We start from the raw sequence: 20,653 nt of genomic DNA, 5'->3' as shown, positions 1-20,653 counted from the left end.
AGGACCCTGCATAGATCCGAACCTCCTCCAGGGTGCATGCCCCGCAAACTTTGCCGCTTGTGGCGGTCTTGGTGATGGTCTTGCCCGCGCCCGGGCAGGTGCTGCTGCTGTTGTTGTTGGTGCTGCTGCTGCTGCCGCCGCCGCCGCCGCCCACGCAGGGAGTGGTAGTGGTAGTGGTGGTGTTGGACACCGGGGAGCCGCATTTGCGGCAGAGGTGGGTGGTTAGGACGGTCTGGGTGCACATCCTGGCGGCTTCCTCGGTCTTGGGGTTGAGGGGTGTGGGCGGCGGGGCACTGGCTGGGATGGGTTGGGTATAGGGCGCGGAGAAAAGGCAACGGCGGGCGCTGGCACTGAAGATGCAAGCAGGGAGTTAGCGACGTGGTTTGGAGGCAAGTGAACTATGTGAAAAGGCGTCATGGGAAAGTGAGAAGGCAGAGAGAAGAAGACGATATGCGTACCTTGCGTGGGCTTTGGCGAAACTGGGTCGCTGGTGCTCTGGTCTTGTTCAACTGGCTGTCAGGTTGCAATGTTAGAAGGGCTTTCCGACAGTTCGGCAAGAAGTTTCGCGAAGGAAACTGAACAAATTGGGGACAGAGTCGAAGGGGTGGGAATGGTGCTTACTATGGAGGCGAGAGTCTTTGCTGTTGTTGCTGCTGCTGCTTGGGCTGTTGCTGCTGCTGCTGCTCTGGTAAGGTTGAACTGGGTGGTGAGGGTGAAGAAGGAGAAGAGGAAAGGAACGAGACCGAGGGAGGAGAGGGTCTTTTATCTTCCTCCAGGTGGGATGGACAAGTGCTCGGGCAAACCTATTGTGAGAAGGAACAGAATGAAGTCACTGAGTCAACCTGCGAAGAAAATTGCGTGTGTTTCATCCCAACTCGGCAGACCGGTCACGCATGCAAGGTTCGAAGGCAAGAACGCTCTTGAGGAAGGTACGATAACTGCTCACGGACAGTCTGCTCCAGGCATTCAAGTGTGCGGTGATTGGGAAAGCAGTCTTTGAGTCCGCAGTCGATGGAAACATGGGATGAGCCGGCTACAAAGCTGATGCTCGGGACCGAGGCACTTGGGACAATCTCTCAGAGAATACTGAGGCATTCAGAAACAATTTCATCCGATTATCATTGTTGATACCTCTACGGTAGCTAGCTGGTTATGCCTTGGGACCGACGGAGGCTCATTTAGCCGCAAAATCTAGCAGAAAGGCTTGGGCTGGAGAGAGTCCAGTTCAGGCAGAGGGGTGCCTTCCTCCAGGCAGAAATGTAATCTGCTGCATGCGGAGATTGCTGCCATGAAGAAAGACGGGAAGTAGTTTTGAGGGATCGTCCGTCATCGGCCTCCTCAGATAAGAGGTTGATCATTCGGGAGCGATCTAGGCACACAGTCTTAACCCGAGGGGAAGGCACGCTGCGGATGGCTGCCCCTGGGATGGCACATGAGGGCGGAATCGACGAGCCTCGATCCATGCGGATGACACTACGGGTAGGCAGTAATAATCACGAGAGAAACGTGACGTAAATGCCTCCTCACAACGGAAAGAGCAAGAGCCAGAAATATTGAGCGTGGCAATATTTCAATTGTTACCGTTGTTGAGACCAAAGTGAAGCCATTTGAAGAGCATGTGATCTCAAGACTAGTGGTACCTCTACTCCTCCAGGCAAATTAGAATACAAGCAAGATCATGTTATGGACCTACGCCAAGGAAGGCTGAACTCAGCGTGACGAAGCAAACTCGGGAGAAGGGAGTTGACTGAAGGCAAAGGTTGAGCAACAGAGTCCTTGTCAGGTGTGTATTGACTTGGGGCACCTTCCCTACAGGGGACACGGGCAGGATGGAACCGCCCTTTCCCGACTTTACGATGTAAAAGAGCGAGGTGACCGCTTTGATGACCAAGTTGAGCCGCCCCCCCAAATTACACAGGGGTTTTCCTGCGGCCAAAACAGAAGTCACGAGCTGTTCATGGCATCATCAGACGTCAGATGAGTCGGAGCCTGAAGCGGAACACAAGCGGCCATCCGAAAGACGGCAAGACCAGAGGAGGAAGGCACCTCTACCTTGGTGAATACGAATTACAGACAGAACGAATCTAATCTGTGCTTGTAACCGTGAAATGGATTTCCTTTGCGTTAACTTTTTACCGCGGGGTGGTCCTTGGGAGGTACATATAATGTTGAGGCAGAACAAGACTACAGCTCCTCGGCATTCTCTGGAGCACAATGTTGAATCTCCTAGGAGGCAATCATTTGTGCAAGTAGTCGGGCAAGACGAGAATCAAGTCAAAGGATTTGATCGGCTGGTTGGTCTGCAGAAAGGAATCAGAGTCTTCCCTGCAAAATCCGCAATGGACGGGCACTCTCTGTGGGAAAATTTGAATGGGGCGCGCCTTCCGCACGCAATTGTACACCAGTCAGCTTCACTTCATCTCCATTCTTTGTGTTCAATCCGTTGACCTGGACCACCGTCAACAAAAGTGGCCAACATTTCACCAATACCGGCACTCGACAAACATGATACAGAGTTCTAGCAGACAGATTTCTGCCCACCCTGGCTACTCCAGCTCCTCCTACGACAGTAAGAAAACGCGCTCGTGGCCTTGGAGCTTCCTTCAACAAGAAAACCCGAAGAACGCGACTGCAGCGAAGCTCCGTGAGCAGGCCAAGATCAATACTTTCGATAAGCCTCTAGATTACTTCTGGCACCAATGCACATCCGTGGGAATTCTTGATGCCACCAACAGCAGTGTCCGTCGAAGGAAGCTTATCGTCGGACACATTGAACGGAGGGGACCAAAATTAGGTCGGTACTAAATGTCTCTCGAGTGGGGAAGGATGCGAAAGTTAGTCGCGATCCGAATGTCCTGAACCTGGCAGCTGTTCGGAAGAGAACTACTGGAATGTAAGGAAAAGGCAAAGTAACAAGCATCAACTTCTGACTCTGCTTCTGCAGCCTCTGCTGACTCGATACGGTTCGTGAGTTGTCGCTCCTTGTGCGATCGGCCAATCTTGACTAGTCGACGCCTTTTGCCTGCTTCAATCTGTCGTGGACTAGGTACCTAGAAAGACCATATGGCGAGGCTGAATCGACCAACCCCCAAAGGAGGCTGAAGCCTTTGTAACATGCCTAGACTGGAGAAACAGAACCGTGCTGACATATTCCTCAACAGTCAACTCCTCCGAGCGAAAGCCATCGCGGCGGCCCAGTCGACGCAAAGCACAAAGTTCAGGCCACAACCCTCAACCTCGGACTCATACTCTGCCTCCTGAGCGATCCTCCTCCTCCGCCGATCCTCCCCAAGTTTCGCGACACCACACACGCTCGATAATTTTCGCAGTTGTCGTTGACTCCCGGGGGATCTTGGGGGCCGTTACCATACGTGTACGGTGGGGGACTTAGCCGTCCCGATTCAGGAGTGATGGCACTGGCAGGACTATTGTCCACTTCGACGCTGTATTCGACCGTGTACATAATACTGCTATTGCCGCTGCGGATATCATGGTTTTCTGACATGTCATGGGAAAGATCCTGGACGGGTTGCTCTGTGTCGGGTAGTTTCTCTTGGGGGGTATCCGAGAAGCGATGTTGCGAACCGTTAGGATTCTCTGTTGAGCGAGAATATCGTGAGTTGATCCCTAGAGCGACTGTAGAGGTACTCGAACTTCCAACCTTTCCGCTGCCACCGCTTGATGAACCCCTTTTTCCAAACCTCCTCCTCCCAAGACTGACAACGCTAACCACCATTTGTCTCAGCGTCGGCATGCAAGCGCAAAAGATACTCGACGCCGCTTCCAGAGTAGACCACCGATCGACATCGAACAGTGCTTGCGTCGGGTTGGGCGTTTCCGTAAACACAGTCAGTTCACGCAGTCGGATGCAACTGAATATTGTGACACTATCCACGTCCATGTCAGCAAAGAGCATCGGACATGACACTGACGGCCAAAGCAAGGGATCAAGAAGAACATGGGGGTAAAGAAGGAGAAACTCACAGCATCCCGATGCCAAACATCCCCACCACCCCCATCTTCTTCCATACACTCATCCTCAGTCCCCTGATACACCACAGCGGAATTGCCAGCATCCAGATATCGATGGAGATACTGATCACCGCCGCAGCGACGTGGAAGGCCTTTCTGTTTATGCATCTCCCAGGTCTCCTCCCTCCCCCATCTTCTCCCCATCCTTCCCAGGTCGCATCTCCCCCCGGTATGCCCTCCCGATAATCCCAGCCCTCGAACCACCACCTCACCGGAGTGCATTGCAAAACCCCAGCAATGGCACTGCCCAACCCAAACAGCACACAAACCGAAAGTGTTGCCCATAGCACCCTTCTCACCACCTTTCCCGGGAAGATCCTGAGGTAGAAAAGCAGAAACACCACTTTGGTGAGGGCAACTTGTAGAAAGTAAACAACACCCATTCCGTATCCATACCGCACCGTTTTGGCGATGTTGTCCAGAGGCAAAGTCCACGCATCCTGGCCTACTCCCAAGGGATGGAGACGAAAGATGGCGAGCAAGAGGTTGGGTAGACCGAGAAGAGTTATGGAAATGAGGGCATAGTCGTCTGCGTGTAGGCGCTGTAACCTAGGCAGATACTGGGAAGGCGGTCGTGAGAAGCCGTGCGAGGAGCTGTCGGTGTTGGGGTGGGCCGGAAAAGGGACAAAGAGTTTGTATAAAGTTCGCAAGGTGGTTAGCAGAAGGGTGGAGACTAGGAGTGCAATGTTTTCACGGAGAAGGAGGGCGGAGCGGTCCCTCGTGGGGAGATGGCAATTGATGGTTGTGATGTTCTGGGTTGCTACGTGGTTTGTTAGCACTTGGAGGTTCAGATTCGGAGAGGGTATGTGGATACAAAGGGGAAGGGCTCACTGAGGGTTTGCCGGATGGAACAGAACTGCGAGAGGCAGTGGTAGAAGGACGAAGAGAGTGTGTGGTTTACTTGGTTAGTGCAGAGGCATGCCCAGTCATTGCTGGATTGCATGCAAGATTCGTCGATGAGGTGGACCTGGATACAATTTTGCTGGATTGAGTCTCAGCATCACATCAACAGCTTTGGTCTCAATAATGCCGGAGGTACGTACGGCACATTCTGGATACAAGGCGAGAATGTCAGAGTCGGTCCGTGGCTGAAGAGCTGTTGCCCCGTAGGACACGATGGTGAACAGAACAACGCTCGATAGAAACCACATCGTGTCATCTCCCGCAAGCTTCTGGCGATATCTGCGAGAACAGAAAGTTCCGATTCATCTTGAACCTCACAGCGGCAAGTCCGCTAGATATGCAAAAGCTACGGCTGCTTCTCGACAAAGCTCTGGCTAGGTGTGAGACAGTCCTGTGCCCCTGGGCCTGGAGGGGCAGTGGCAGAGCAGTGAACCTTATAGGCAACCAAGAGCGGCGTATAACTCTAGAGAGAGTCCTATGTCTGATTGAGAACTGCAGCTACAAGGCGCAGAGGGAAAATGACGGAGGATGACGGGCAACATTATACACTCAGCACAAGCGATAAGTGTACAGGTAAACACCTGTCTCAATGTTTTGGCAGGTCCTGGACACCTACTTTCACCCCTGTGAGTAAATAATCCACCGCTGCTATGCGCAGCTTAACATGAGTATGCCTGTAGGCTGAAGCAGGCATTAATTGGTGATGGGAAAGAAATCACAGGCGAATGACTGGACGGCACAGTTTCAAACACAAGAGCCAAAGACGGCGCGGCGTTACATCTTGACTGACCAACATCCGTGGGATCCGCGACATGGAAAAGAGTAATGGAATGGCTACTACCAGGTAGAGATGGGACATGATAAAGGTGATGACTTTGGGAGTCAGGACAATGGCTTGACATAGGTACCTACCTAGTCTAGGTGAAGGGCGCCGCGAGGTCGTGCCGTTATACAGTAAGGTATTATGTTGAAGATCGAACATAAAGACTCCTTCCAGGTTGGATGGTGCAAACGACGACAGCAAAGTCGAACCAAGATTAAGAATCCAGTCATTCCCAAACCATTCCTTCCATGAGACCAGAATGCAATAAACGAAATATCCGCGTCAAAGAGATAAAAAGGGGACGCATTAGATGGCATCTGATGGTTGAAGACACGATGACAACGATCGGGATTCCGGAACAGCGGCAGGACGGGAGGTCCCTGGCGATCTTCAGGGTAGCAACGGTAGCAGTACACTAGTGTACCTGTACACAGTCTCGCAGGACACAGTGGCTTGTACACTACCAGGACTGTTATCCGTTTCGGGTAATTGTCGGCGGCTGACAACCAAGAGTCCGTGGAACGTTGAGCTTTGCTTGTGGTCCAATGGAAGAGAGTAAGGAGCCGCTCGGATGATTCCTGGTCGTCATCATCGATGCTTCTTCTCTCGGCAAACAACAATTGCCCCTGAGCCGATGTTTGAAGTTCCTCCGTCATGAAACCAGTCAACGGAAGTTCAGGTCCGGACGAACAGCGCCTGGCTGCTCCGCGCACGGGCCATATCTGGACTGAACCCCAAATGTCCCCCCAAAACGATTCCTTTGACGGCTTGGCCGAGACTCATTGCAGGGCCAGATGCCCCGCTATGACTTCATCGACTGATGGAATGAAGCGTTTGGATTGGCCAATCTCGATCCAAGTTGACGGCACAACGTCAGGGAGATGATCTTCAACGCGTTTAACACACACTCACATATGTTGGGGGGAGGCATGAAGCAGCATACCTAGGTCGAGGTTCGTTTGGCCTGGCTGGCATTTAGATAATCACCCAGTTGTTGCTGAAGGGTTGACACCCGACAGAGAAAGGAAAACGACGCTCCGGTCGCACATTGAACCTCAGAAGGGAGGAGTTCATAATCATTTCCCCCTTCCAGCCTTCCTTCGGTTTGTCATCGATCTGTTCTGCTCAAAGAAGGGGGGACCCGGCTCGCTTCTTTTCTCGTCAACATCGCCTCTCTTCCATGTTTGCTCGATCGCCAACCCGCCCTGTATTCGCACGCATCGCACAAACGTATGGGGAACGCCTTTTCTCAACCTCTGAAGTGGCCAAATGAGATCACTTTCTTTTTGCTTTTTCGCTTTGGTTCCCTTGGCTTCCCTCAGGGTCTCCAGGGTCCATTCGTGTCCTCCCTGCTTATACAACCACTCATGAGGAAGAATTGTTATAATATAAGACAGCCCGATTTGCAGCTTACACAAACAAACCCTCCCTTTTGCCTGTTTTTGCCTCTTGCGAATACCACGGCAAACAAGAGCACCGCCGTACCCTCTGGCGCCCGAGACAGACACGAAGAGTGAATACGCGCACATGACGGCAACAGTTTTGCTGACCATTTTTGTCATCCATCTGTGACTTGGACCTATTTAGCGGCGAAATGCTATTTCAGCTCGCCATTCAAATTTCTAATACATAGTGTGTGGGATACGGCTGGACCCAAGGTTGGGATCGACATTTCTTGACGCCTCCCAGCAGTCATTACGGCCGCATTTGACTGATATACCCCGTTGAGTACCTACCTCCCAGAAAACACATCACCTGGAGATACCTCTACCATTGATCCATACATCCCACGCAACGCATTTCGACCACAAACTACTTCGATCCAAAACACGAGTCATTGGCAGCTGCTTCCCTCGAGGCAGCATCCTCCCACCGAACCAGCATACCTATGAACATTGCCCGCTACATCCGACCAAGGTCCACGATTGTCACAGCGGCATCATATTTACAAAGCTTCCGTACAGGCGGTCTTGTGTACATCACGCGGTCACTGCGTCCTGCTGTGCCTGTCTGCACAACACGACGCACGTCAACCACATCCTTCCACACCATGCCTTCCCGTAAATCCAAAGCAGCGGCACTGGACACGCCACAAAGCGAGAGTTCCACCTTCAGCTCAACCCTGGACTCCTCGGCCCCGTCATCCGCACGCAATCTTCGGCGATCAGGTCGTAATATTCTGCAGCCCAGCAGCGAAAAGGACGGTGACCATGAAAAACGAAGCGGGGAGGAATTGGCTGGGCGTATGATGGGCAAAGACGCAAATGGCCATTGTTTGCGGGAGGGGAAGGAACAAGAGGAGGGAGTCAAAATGGCCATAGAAGGCTTAGCGAGGATGGAAAGACGACTACAAAGAGCGACAAAGCGACAGAAGAAGCAACTCGAAGAGGACGGTATCCCCGTACCATCAGTGGTCAGCCGCTTCCCAACTGCGCCTTATCACCACAAATCTGCCAATGCCGAGGAGCGGGAGGCGAAGGAACCGGTGCTCAAGACCCATTCGAAAGACGTCGAGGGCGAGGCGGAGATTGGTGTTGACGACGTTGTGAAAATGGAGCCAGCCGCAACCAACATTATCGAACCAGAAGATGCGCAGGATGCGGCTGAACGCGGTGCCGCTCGGCCACCAGCTGTCAATAGCAGCTACTTACCATTGCCATGGAAGGGCCGACTAGGTTATGTTAGTACATTGCTCAAATCTCAAAAAGGATCACATCTAACAGAGTGTACCTAGGCATGTCTCAACACCTACTTGCGCAACGCAAAGCCGCCCATCTTCAGTTCTAGGACTTGCCGTATGGCATCCATTGTCGATCACAGACATCCGCTTCAGTTTGAGGACGAGCCGGAACATCACTTGAAGAATAAGCCTGACAAGTCGAAGGAACCGCAGGATGAATTGGGACACAAGTTTGTGCAGGAGCTCGGGTTGGCCAACGCCCGCGACATTGTCAAGATGCTGCGTTGGAATGAAAAGTACGGCATCAGGTTCCTTCGACTCAGCTCTGAGATGTTTCCCTTTGCCAGTCATCCAGTACATGGATACAAACTGGCGCCTTTCGCATCCGAGGTACTTGCTGAAGCAGGAAGGGTAGCAGCTGAGCTTGGCCACCGCTTGACCACACACCCAGGACAGGTAGGTTTTCTCGTCGTTTCCTGTTTCTCTTTGCTGCTGACCGTAGTTTTTACATAGTTTACCCAACTCGGCTCTCCTCGTAAAGAAGTAGTCGAGTCCGCCATCCGAGATCTCGAATATCACGATGAACTTCTCTCCCTTCTCAAGCTCCCGGAGCAACAAAACCGCGACGCAGTAATGATCATTCACATGGGCGGCCAATTCGGCGACAAAGCCGCCACCCTCGAGCGCTTCAAGAAGAACTACGCCCGCCTCTCGCAGTCCTGCAAGAACCGCCTCGTCCTCGAGAACGACGACGTAGGCTGGACCGTCCACGACCTCCTCCCCGTATGCGAAGAGCTCAACATTCCCATGGTCCTCGATTACCACCACCACAACATTTGCTTCGACCCGGCCCACCTTCGCGAAGGTACCCTCGACATCTCGGACCCCAAGCTCCAAGAGCGCATAGCCAACACGTGGAAGCGCAAGGGCATCAAGCAGAAAATGCACTACTCCGAACCCTGCGACGGCGCCGTCACCCCTCGCGACCGACGTAAACACCGCCCACGCGTGATGACCCTCCCTCCCTGCCCGCCAGACATGGACCTCATGATCGAAGCCAAAGACAAGGAGCAAGCTGTCTTTGAGCTCATGCGCACTTTCAAATTGCCCGGCTTTGAGAAGATCAATGACATGGTGCCCTACGACCGTGACGACGAGAACCGTCCTGCGCCACCGGTCAAGGCACCCAAGAAGAAAAAGGGAGGCAAGAGGAAGAGAGCAACGGATGAAGAGGCAGCTGAACCTGAGGAGGTGGACACAGCAGCGGATGATGTGAAAGATGCGCCGGAGGGACCCAAGGAGGTTCCAGAGGAGGAGAGGGCGATGGGAGGCCCGTTTAATCGAGTTTATTGGCCGCTGGGGTGCGAGGAGTGGCTGAAGCCCAAGAAGAGGGAGGTCAAGAAGGGGAAGGTTCCAGAGGAGGTGGAAGATGAAGGGGAGTTTGACGGGTGATTGGGCGGAAGTGAAGGGGAAGAGCCAATATGGAGGAATGATAAGGTTTCATTGTCTTGTTCTGCGGGCAAAGTTGAAGTTGATGATGTTGCGTGGGGAGCCGAGTCAAAGCCAAGTTGAATGACCATGAACTTTTCAGTCCTATTGGACTGCATGGTCGCAGTTGCACATGTCACGATAGACCAGCGCGCGTGCTTTGCAATTTGGCAGTTACATTCAGTTTGATCTAAGAAACAAATCATAAGGTACCTCAGTTGGTAAGAGCGCTGGTTCTTTGCAGCAGGCGCGAGTTCACACCCATCTTCAAGCTTCAATCTTCAACACACGGCGTATCAGAGTCTCCAATCATCCGATCTACAAGGTCTGGAACTTTCTTTTTCGCTTTTGCTAGGTATGTACAACAAAGACAATGGATTAGGTAAAATTGATAGCGGCGACCCCTACGACTACCAAGCGATTACTACCTCTAGAGCTACCCGGAGGTCTCTCCGTTCGATCAATACAGTATCGCGAGATCCTCCTACGCCCGCTCGATTTCGGATCTCACGATGTGGGATAGATAGGTAACCAACAAAGCCGTCAGGTGGAAGTAGAAATGGAAGTGGGTGGAAGCTTGCGAAGCTCTTCGGTTGGGTTGGGCAACTTTTGCGGTCAAGGTTAGGTTTGTGGGAGCACAAAGCCAGCGGCTGTACCAGTCAGGTTCAATATTGGCGTCATTGCATTTGTTGCACACGCACAATAATTGTGCAGGATCGATCGCGATTGAGTTGGCTTTGCTAAGTACCTACCTACAGTACCTTATGCAGGTGATACCTACCTTCCAGATAAAGTAGGTATGTAAAAGCAGTGGATTCTTTTGTTTGTACGTACGTACATGTTCCTCTTGACGAGATAATGGCGTCTTGGCAGAGAGCAAAAGAAAGGTTGAAAAGTGGAAGTTGAGGGACATCGTGAGTCTTGGCGAGTCATGTTAGTCACCACCACCACCCACCATTATCCAGTTGCAAAGATGCAGCGGCTTTCCCTCATGTTCTTTCCGTTTGCATATGGAATCTGCATCATGTGACGACGGTCTAGCATAGTTCTAGACCCGGCCATTCTTTAAATACCTCTCTACTCACAACCAAAGGAACCTTGCAAGCTTACGACGGGTCGACGGGTCGACGGGTACACCTAGATGGATGGATACAAACAAACATTTCATCATGCATGACATTATTATTGCAAGTAGGTATCCATTTCGGCGTTCCAGCGGTCGCGGTCTCGACCGACCTTCCATTTTCTCAACGGCACGGCTTTCAACCGAACGACCGACGTTGGAAAAATATCCCGACAGACCATAAGTTCCTTTGCTTGCTTGCTTGCTTGCTTTTGCTTGCAACAAACAAACAGCACATACGCCCAACGGAAGCTGCCGAGCCCGTATTTGCGGGGGTGTACCCTTTTTGCTAGGCGGGGTGAATGGTGGAAAATGCATAAAGCACAGGCTGGTCTAGTCTGGTCTGGTCCAATCTAAATTTGGCTTTTGTTTTTTTTGGGACACCGCGGAATTTGCTCGTGCGGAATTTGCGCGAGCCGACTGGAGGACCACCACGACTGGCAAGGAGAACCATGCCATGCGGGAGAAAGCAGAGGAAGAGTACAGAGTGTACCAGCCTCAGCGTACATGCACGCTTGGGTCACGATGGCGACGATGGCCACGATGGTGTCGGCGGGAATCTCGGTGATAATTTTGCTAAATGTTTCGAAGTTACCTGGAGGTATACAAGAAGATACCTGCCTACAGGCAATTTAATGTTGCGGACGGGATAAAGATACCTACCTACCTCTACCTACAGGTAACGAATGAGCGGGCGAACGAACGGACAGACGGACGGACGGACGAATGAGCGGGAAGGGAGGGTGTGCCGAAGAAGCGATTCAAGAAACGAATTGAAGCGAGCGAGACACCGAAGATCACGGGGAGCGAAGAAAAAAAAAATGAAATTGACTCCAAGTCTGCTGCAGTAGCTCGCTTGCGATTGCTGGGTTGAGGGGTTGAGCATTTGCGGAGGCAGAGGATGTCTGAGGTCAAGTGACAGATAAGAAAAAAAAAATCATTGGGGAGGGAAAAAGAAAAGGCTAGAACCATGAACCAAACTTTGATGTTCCATGTCGACGACGACGGCGGTGAGGCCCAGCCAGCGAGGAAGAAAAAGAAGAAGAAGAAGGTAACAAATTGGCCTGGCGGATTAGTCGACATCCGATATATTGAATTTTAGGTAAGATCAATACGTGTATAGTCAAAGACTGGATCTCGAGCATGTCGAATCTTCGGAACGGTATCGCATTTCGAAATCAATGTGTGGTGATTGATGCCTGGGGAAGGATAGAGGTATCATGTCGACATTGAGTCTGGTCCCGAAACAGTCGTTGAGCTGAAACCAGTTGTTAAATCAACCAAACACCACTTTTTCTGCAAATGTGACGGGGCAAGGCTTCTATATCGAGTTTGGCGATTTCAGCAACAAGATGGAAGCCAAGCCGCCAAGCATTTCTGTGTCTCCTATAGAGGAGCCCTTCCAAAGTTCCAAGGCTTCTAGACTCAGAGGGCGGGAGCGGATACATATGTACGACACGTGAGGCGCAAGCCGGCGCAAAGTTCCGCTTGTGATATGCAACGTTGTAGTGGCAGTCTCATGCAATGGTATGGGTAAGACTTGAAGGGAAAGAAAGCTGAAGCCAAGCAGTACCTACCTTCCGAACTTCATCCATGACCATAATGAGCTTTTGACGTTCCAGACTCGAGCGTCTCGGCAACTTCATGATCCGACCGGATATGGCGGCTTCTTCCACCTCAGACATCTTGCCTATTTCCACCTATTTCCATTGCCATCATGAGATCTTTCGTCTGCCTCATGACTCCTTCCATGACAGCCAAGAGCTGGCTGGAGACAACAGGTCTCGACCACCTCGGAAGCAATTTTGAGTACGAAAAAACACGCCTGAGCAACGCCCGCGCGGACCCCGGATCCCGACATAGAAGCCCCGGCCTCGCGCCTCTGGAGATTGCCTGGCACCACCGAGCGAGCGTCCTATTTGTTGTTGTTTTTTTCCGGCGGCGACGGTGGCTGATGAGGGAAATGAGTGATGGCCTATACCAGGAAGGGTATCACGTAAATATTTGTGGACAATGATGGACAATGAGCTGGGAGATTGAAGGAGGACCGGCGTTGCTGGATATGTTGTGCCGTTCGGAAATGCTCGGGTTGGATTCCCGCTGGCGCTGTCTCTACCTAGGTATGTGATGAGGTCGCCGTTCTCTGCTGCGTGATCACCGGTCGGCTAGGTAGTGTACAGATAGAGTTCATATTGCATCTCGTGTCCACGGCTCCGCCATGGCAAGGGGAGGAAGCCTCTTTCAGCTCGAGAGGAGGCTCTGGAAAGGGGGACGGGTAGGGCTATTTCTCCGGATCACTGGATCAGCAGCGATCAAGATCTTCAGGGGAACCCGTTCATTTTGGATCTGGTTTGAGGCCTCCCCCCAAATTTCCCTTTTGCCTCTCGGGGCGTGTTTTGTTTCTTTGTCGCTGCTGTTGAAAAACAGCATGTGCACAGCACGTGTGTAGCCGCGTTTATCATGCAAATAATCGTTTCATTCTATTATTCGTACCCGCTCTCGATTCGAAACAGCGGCTTAATGGCGATCCTTGCTGATCTTTCGAGCCAGCGGCTCGGTGTGGTGGGCGGGTGGGTGCAAAGCCGAAATGTGTGTCATGAAAGGTGAAACGCAACTAAAGGCAGATTTCAAGATGCCAAGCTCTTTTCCCTGGGTGTGGTGTGGGCGGTGTTCTGGACTTTTGGGGCTTTGAGGGTGGGCCTGCATGGTTCTTTTTAAGTTTGAACGAACTGTTTGCCTGTCTCTCAGCGGCGTCAGCAACAGCGTCTGGTTCATGATTTGCTCAGTCACCGGACGGACACATAGGCACCTAACCTTCCAGGTAAGTACCTCTACCCAGTTGAAGTTGTCATCACAACCAGACTCTCACCGAGGAAGAACTCGTCGTGTCTTCAAGGTACCTAGCTTTTGGCCAAGAATCATGAACTCCCATCGGAATATTACTCTGTACCCTCCATTGTAAGCGCCAGTAAAATCCTGAAACGAGAGATAATCGCTGATCGCCCAACGTCAGATTTGATTTAATTCCCTAAGCCCCAGATTCATTTGGCCGACTTCCAGATTCTCGGGTCGTGTCCGAGCTTGCGACAGGTACATCTCATAATCTTCCTTTGTCGGAAAGACGGTTCCTCCCGCTGGCCTGTGTTTTGATTTGGCCGGCTAAACATCGGTACGGAGTTTGTACAGTAACACCCATGTGTGTACGTGCACGTAATTACGGTATCAACCGCGGCGGTCGGGGGGGTGTTCGGGGCCACTGGCCGGGATTCCATTACTGGGTCGCGGGGGTAACTAGAGGTAAGAAAAAAAAAGACACCAAAAAAAACCTCCAAGAGATCCACTGGAGGTCCTTCAAACATGTGTAATCTGACGACAGACAGATTTAGTGAAATTAATATTGACTTCAATGTGCTCACCGTGGTATCAAACCTCAATTGTTGCCATTTTGCGCGCAACTGATTGGTGCTTTCCCGCTACGGCATTTTCTTTTCTTTCTTCTTTTTATTTCTCTGAAGCAGTCAATGCCTCTGGTTACTTGGGATAGCCCTTCAGTGTTGGGCATAAAAAACCACTAGGATTCGATTTCACCGCCCAGGACTGGACCGTCACACAATCGGTGATGAGATTTGCGAATCGAGATTGTAAGATCTACTCTTCAGCACTGACAGCAATGTTTCAGCGAGAGATTCAGCTCTTGGGTAATGGTTCTTTATCCAAAAGGGTGAATTGTACAGCTCGATGCAGTACATAGCCATGCAGTGCAAGTTGAAGCCGGGTACAGCTCGGTTACTCGGGTGGTGGTGGTGACGGTGGTGGTGGTGGTGGTGGTGGTGGTGGTGGCTGATGGAACAAATCAAGGAACTTGCGAGTTACCAGACGGTTCTGATGAGATCCAAAAAAGCTTGTCAGCAGTTTGCGCTGAATTGGGGTCTGGGCTTTGGGGGTCAAATGGTGGGGTAGGTAGGTAGGCGCCTCTAGTTTAGCCAAAACCCATCAACAAGACATCCATGATGTTTTTGAGGTGTTTTGCTTACGACGACGACAGCTAGTAAAGACGTCGGTGCGCCGGTAAATGAGTGCACCGTCGAGTTTCAGCTCCAATAATAATGCGGATGGTACCCTTTGCGAGGAACAGTCAAGGTCTCATAGATTAGAAAAGTTGTTAATGAAGCGTTGAAGTCATCACACCGTCAGCAGGGCAACATTTGCCGGATGAACAACCGTTCATGGCCGATGATGTCGTCGTCTCCCGCTCCTGTCGGAGGACGGACAGGCCGGAGAGGTCTCCATAAAGTTAAGGTATAGTCGAGCAGAATTCGGTCCCGCTAGGGAAAATCGGGGTCGACATCCATCCACCGTCGGTGCAGTGACCAATCCTGCCCACCTTCTATCCAGGGACGAGATATCGGACCAGGGGGAGCTAGGCTTGGCCAGGACAAGAGGCGCAAAATCATGATCTACGTTAACAGAAGCTGCCCGGAATTTGCCGGTGGATTTGTTATTTGATACCTAGGTCCTTCGCCGGTTGCTAACCACAGAGCTCCGGTAATAATGGAACCCTCGGCAAAGGGCCAAGATGAATACGAACAGAGTGGATGCGAGCAGTCCAGGCCACAACGCTATCTTGGGGAAGTTTCATGAAGCTAGGCATTTTCCATATCGCTCCCCCGGTCACATATTGTATGGTGACTCTACATAGTGTAGCTGTGTGGTCGTAGATGTATGTAAAAGGTAGGTAGTGTAGCAGTTGGTAGATCTTAGAATGGCAAGCTAAGCTCCATCAAATTCTGTTTCACGGCTCCAGCTTGTTTCAGCCCAAATATGCAATGAACCGCAACCAACCCGTCTGCTTGGCGCCAAAACACAAGAGGACATGATGTGGGATGAGATGAGGTGTGCTCAAGGAAAGCCGGGAGAGGATTAGTTCAGGGTCTGGAGACGATGCTATCCGGAATGAAGCATTTCCAGCTTCGGGTTGGTTTGCAGATTGGGGGCAGGATTAGTGTACTTTACACACACCTTGAGCGTTCGGAGCACAACATCATCTTGGAACTATTGGCGAGGAAATAAGGCATCCTTGCTGAGTCGGCAATGTTTTGGGCATCCGTCAGACAAGCATATCGGTTGGGTGTGTCTCATAGGCTGGTGAGACAGGAAAAAAGAATAATTGAGGTTGATGATGAGTGCAATCGTTTGGAGGTTGGTGTTGGTGATGATGGTGATGATGATGCTCGTACAAAAATTGATGCCTGTGTACAGTAGAGCTAACAAGACACGGCACAAATTGCTTACACATCTGTTAGTAACACTGTCTCGGAAATGCTTTCGCGTGTCTACCTCTACCTACCGCACGACGTGGCCGCAGCCTGTGTGGACTGGGAGAGTTGGCGGGGGAAGGTGGATTGTACAGGCCCATAAAACGCCGTGGGGCCAGCCACTAACACGGCGTACCGGACTGGAACGGACTGGTACTGGTCTCGTAACTGCAATTTTGCACCACACAAGAAAGGTAACGACGGGGACGGGCAAGAGGTACCTACATACTTGGGCAGCCAGCCAAGAAGGGCACAAGCAGTGCATGCCTGCCTTTGTAAAAAGCCTCCTCTGGTGGTGGTGCCCTTGTTGACCAGCTTGCTGCCGCATGACGTCGGTAGATCATCGACCCTGCCGACCGACCAGACCACGACGGGACCGTCCACACCAGAAAGGGCCTCACTCAAGAAGACAGGGGTCGATGGGGCTTGCAGCGGCCATTACTTCATCGTGAGAGCAGCCAGGAATGTCAATTTTGGGTTCCATCCGGTGCCATCCTGGGCCATGTCGACATCAACGTTGCAGCAGGAAGCACGGCGACCATTCAGGAGTCAATCTTGAAGGAGGACCCGGAGGGGGGTCACGGAGTGGGACACAGAGCACGGAAGAAACACAAGGCCCAGCCGACCAGAGGGCATGGGCTTGAACATGGACGAGAGGCAGACATGGATGGGGGCATAGCCCGGAAGAGCGTGGGCAGCCCGATGCGTCCGGCGCGATATATTTCTGATCCAAGTACCTTGACCTCTCAAAACTCAAAATATATCGCTACGAGCCTGTCATCAGATCAGCCCTCTGGAAAATTCTCCTATCTACTACCCCCAGACCACCACAACCACCTTACCTAATCGTTACCAGACGACAAGCACAGCAGCATGGGACACTGACACAAGACGACACACAACTATATATGGATAACCCGGCTTGTCCATTGCATTGATGAGCTGACCAGAGAGTGAAAGGGGCTTCATACAAGCAGCTGGGTGCCTTTTGCATCTTCAGCTTAAACCCCTGATATCTTAGCTAGCCGACCCGACTTTGACACGGTCACGCATTTGCAACTCTTGGCAGTTCTTTCCTGCAGCAGCAGCAGCAGCCTTTTACACCCACATCCGGACCTCGGATCTCCCATCTTATTTAGGCCGACACGAATCGGGAAGGAACAGAACAACTCGAGAAGGAGCAAAGTCTGCTATAAAACCACCGAGCCCTGCCAGTGATCATCCACATCAAACAAGCAAGCCCTACCCACACACCACAAATTTGAACCACTACCACGATCGCGGACCTCCGACGACAGAGCTGAGTGATCACTGGGCTAGGTTGTGTTTCTTACCTTACCCGACACACACCACACTTGCAAACGGGCACACACACGCACTCTCCACCACATCTCAGACATTTCGATACCCCCCCGGCTGGCCGATCGAACACTGCCTGGCTGCGCCTGTTCGCCTTACCCAAGATCACCAACCCACAGAAGGTTTCTTTTGGACCGAGACGGACTAATTCCCAGCGTCTCCCACCTCCTTCTCTGACCGGTCGAACTTTTTCTTCGCTTCTTTCTCCTCGCTTGCGACGAACTGAACAAAACGAATCTTCCTCAATCAAGCAAGGAAGGAGATTTCCATTTCTATTGCCATCCAGTGGTCACTTCAAGTCGACGTAAGTTTGATGATCTCCTCTACCTTTTTGGCACCTTGGCTGTGAATTCGATACTTAATGAACGTTGTCGAATTGATGCCCCAAAGTCCTCGCCCGCAAAAAAATTCTGCGGAAAACAAGTTGCTAACAGCGATCTTCCAGATCACCACCAACTGTTACCTACTTCTACCCAAACAGCAGTTGATCAGCAATCGCTAAACTGCAAACAAGTAACCAAATCAACCAATCAAGATCACCACACAACTACCACTCCAGTCACTCGCCAATCGTTCAAAGGCAACTCAACAAACCGAATCATCCAAAATGTGCGGCACCAAGATCTCGTACGCGTGCTCGACCACGCTCATTTCGCAGTCGACCACATGCTCCTGCGCAAAGGTCATCGCCTGTGGCAAGAGCACACTCTACTGCGGCACTTGCAGCCACCCTCGGTGTAAGGAGCTCCGAAGCGAGAGTTCGGTAACGGTATAGGAGTAATGTGACGGCGGGCCCGAATTTCCCACCACGAGTCTTGAGTTCTGGGGACTCGGCTCGTCATCGAATCTACAAAAGCAGAACTCCTGGCCGGTACCAGAACAAGCTAGAACACAGACGAGACAAGAAGGAGAGGGCTGAGAGAACCAGAGCAAGCACACAAGCTCGCAAGCATGGAGGAGGAGGAGGAGGAGGAGCAGAACTGGAGGCCAACATAAACCAAGAGGAGGAACACGTTGGCACAAACAGGCGAAATGTGTAGGATACAGCAAGAAGCATCACAAGCAAGCAGTAGCAGTAGCACGATAGATGCGCTGCACGGCGGTCATCGAAGTCAGGAAGAGGCACGAAGCCCACCGGCTCGGAACAAGACCAAAAATATGGATGGGTTTAACCTGGACGGACGGGCTGGCGGAACGGACGGGCGGGCGGGCGGGCGAATTATACCTTGGGGCGCTCGGGATACATTTGTTATGGGCAGTTTGCAATTTGCAATGCCATCTTTTCCTTTACTACTAATCATGTACACAATGGCATCATTTTCATACTTTCATTCTACTGCATCTGCATCATCATCCTTATACGCGGTGACTAGGCGGCATTTGATTGATGTTGCTAGCACCTGCTACTTTTGTAATCATCATCATCATCATCATCATCATCATCATCATCATCATCATCATCATCATCATCATCATCATCATCATCACCATCACCATCATGGTCATGGGGTTGTTGCCATTCATCTCTTGTGGCTCGGCAGTCTGGTCACTGGGTCGGTCGGATGGGAGAATGGGGTTAGGCAGGCCGGACGGATAGGCACGTCACGTCAAGGCTGGGTGATTGGGCTGGGCTGGTTTCGGCGGCGATCAACGGGGAATTGCACACTGGGATCGGGACTGGTTTCCGGATGGGCCTGTGGGGGGAAACATACTAGCATAAGGTAAACAGCAGAATGGATCAAAGTTCGGCAAGTCTGGCAGAAAAGACTCCCTTGTCAAATGGACGAAAGAGGAGAGAGGTGCGGGGAGGAGGGGTACCAAAGATCTCATCTCTCTGTATGTATACGTAGGTGTAGCTAATACTCGTGCTGTTGAAGGAATTTTTTCCTCTTTGTTTTATTGCCATTATCATGTTTATTTTAATTTTAATGTTCTTCTGTGTCCCTTGTTTTATTTTCCATTATTTCCTCTTATTTCATTTCGTGCAAAATCAATCCATCAGCTCTTCGACTTCACCTACCTTTTTGTTTGTGCATTGTCGTGATGCCTTCACTCGTTTCAGCCATGTCTGGGTGGTGCCGTGGATCATCGACTTGCCGACTTGAAACCACTCTGCTGGGTCAAGCTTCGTATCCATGCCACCCATGCTCCCCTCTCCCCCTCCCTCCCCTAGCTAACACACACATCCCAGGAAGGAACCTAGGTCCGTGATCAACCAAACACTGCACTGCACCCAACCAAACCAAACCTTAACGTGATCAACGACATGGATGTCCACTTATAACCGGGTATACACCCCGAACACTTATCACTAACAAAGAGAAAAAAAAAAAAAAAAAAAAAAAGTCACACACTGGTCCCGATCTTGGCTTTCTTTGAGAATCCGGGTTGTGATTTGAAACTTGAACCAAATTTTTGCTAGGTAAGGTAGGTAACGTAGGGTCAAAGCTCTAGCTAGGTACCGAACGGCACGTGTCCTATTACACTATATACACCTCTTGCATGGATGTAAAAAGCTTAGCATGGTACTGTCATCTGACTGACGATTCACACTTTAAGGATTGGGAGGTGACAAAAAAAAACACATTCATCTTTTGTGTTGAACAAGGTTAGGTATCGTCACTTTGCTACCTAGGTAAGTAGGTAAGTAGGTAAGTAGGTATTCACCGCGCTAGCATTCTACACCACGTGCCGGCAGAGGTTTGGTGAAGGAAGACCAGACCTCGGATCGTAGGTCCGGACCAGACGGGTGTGTGTGCATATGTGTGTGTTTTTGTGAAGCAAGACAGAACCAGGGAAATAGACGGAAATAGAAGGGAAGCATGGCAGTGGTTCAAATGCGCGGACTTGCGGTGCGGAGTGCGGGTGTGCGGGTGCGGTACGGTCGATCGGTGTTCAGTTCGGTTACAGCAACCAGGTCGTTGGGGAGT

General features: G+C 51.3%; 4 protein-coding genes across 4 annotated transcripts in view; 3 read left to right on the top strand and 1 right to left on the bottom strand.

The window, feature by feature from the left end:
* Positions 1–1,000, top strand: part of NEUTE1DRAFT_98746 (uncharacterized protein) — a gene marked incomplete at both ends in the record, with an annotated part of 2,098 nt that extends 1,098 nt beyond the window's left edge. Inside the window, 2 exons of the mRNA XM_009850369.1 lie at positions 15–214; positions 521–1,000. Coding sequence (XP_009848671.1) covers positions 15–214; positions 521–1,000 — 680 coding nt within the window. The remainder of the gene's footprint in view (positions 1–14; positions 215–520) is intronic.
* Positions 1,001–3,217: 2,217 nt separating this feature from the next.
* NEUTE1DRAFT_98745 (uncharacterized protein) lies at positions 3,218–5,183 on the bottom strand (the record flags this gene model as incomplete). The annotated part of the gene is made up of 5 exons (XM_009850368.1): positions 3,218–3,887; positions 3,985–4,784; positions 4,864–4,888; positions 4,934–5,025; positions 5,076–5,183. 5 exons carry the CDS (start codon positions 5,181–5,183, stop codon positions 3,218–3,220), a joined length of 1,695 nt encoding a protein of 564 aa, XP_009848670.1.
* A 2,625-nt stretch (positions 5,184–7,808) lies between these two features.
* On the top strand, positions 7,809–9,890 carry NEUTE1DRAFT_77799 (uncharacterized protein; the record flags this gene model as incomplete). Its single annotated transcript, XM_009850367.1, has 3 exons — positions 7,809–8,438; positions 8,493–8,894; positions 8,952–9,890. The coding sequence occupies 3 exons, from the start codon at positions 7,809–7,811 to the stop codon at positions 9,888–9,890; spliced, it is 1,971 nt and encodes a 656-aa protein (XP_009848669.1).
* An 8,440-nt stretch (positions 9,891–18,330) lies between these two features.
* Positions 18,331–18,719, top strand: NEUTE1DRAFT_34568 (uncharacterized protein; the record flags this gene model as incomplete). Its single annotated transcript, XM_009848760.1, has 2 exons — positions 18,331–18,486; positions 18,612–18,719. The coding sequence occupies 2 exons, from the start codon at positions 18,331–18,333 to the stop codon at positions 18,717–18,719; spliced, it is 264 nt and encodes an 87-aa protein (XP_009847062.1).
* Between the last annotated feature and the right edge of the window lie 1,934 nt (positions 18,720–20,653).

This window comes from Neurospora tetrasperma, assembly GCF_000213175.1.
Source record: "Neurospora tetrasperma FGSC 2508 unplaced genomic scaffold NEUTE1scaffold_1, whole genome shotgun sequence".
Lineage (NCBI taxonomy): Eukaryota > Fungi > Ascomycota > Sordariomycetes > Sordariales > Sordariaceae > Neurospora > Neurospora tetrasperma.
This window is presented reverse-complemented; position numbering and strand designations above follow the sequence as displayed.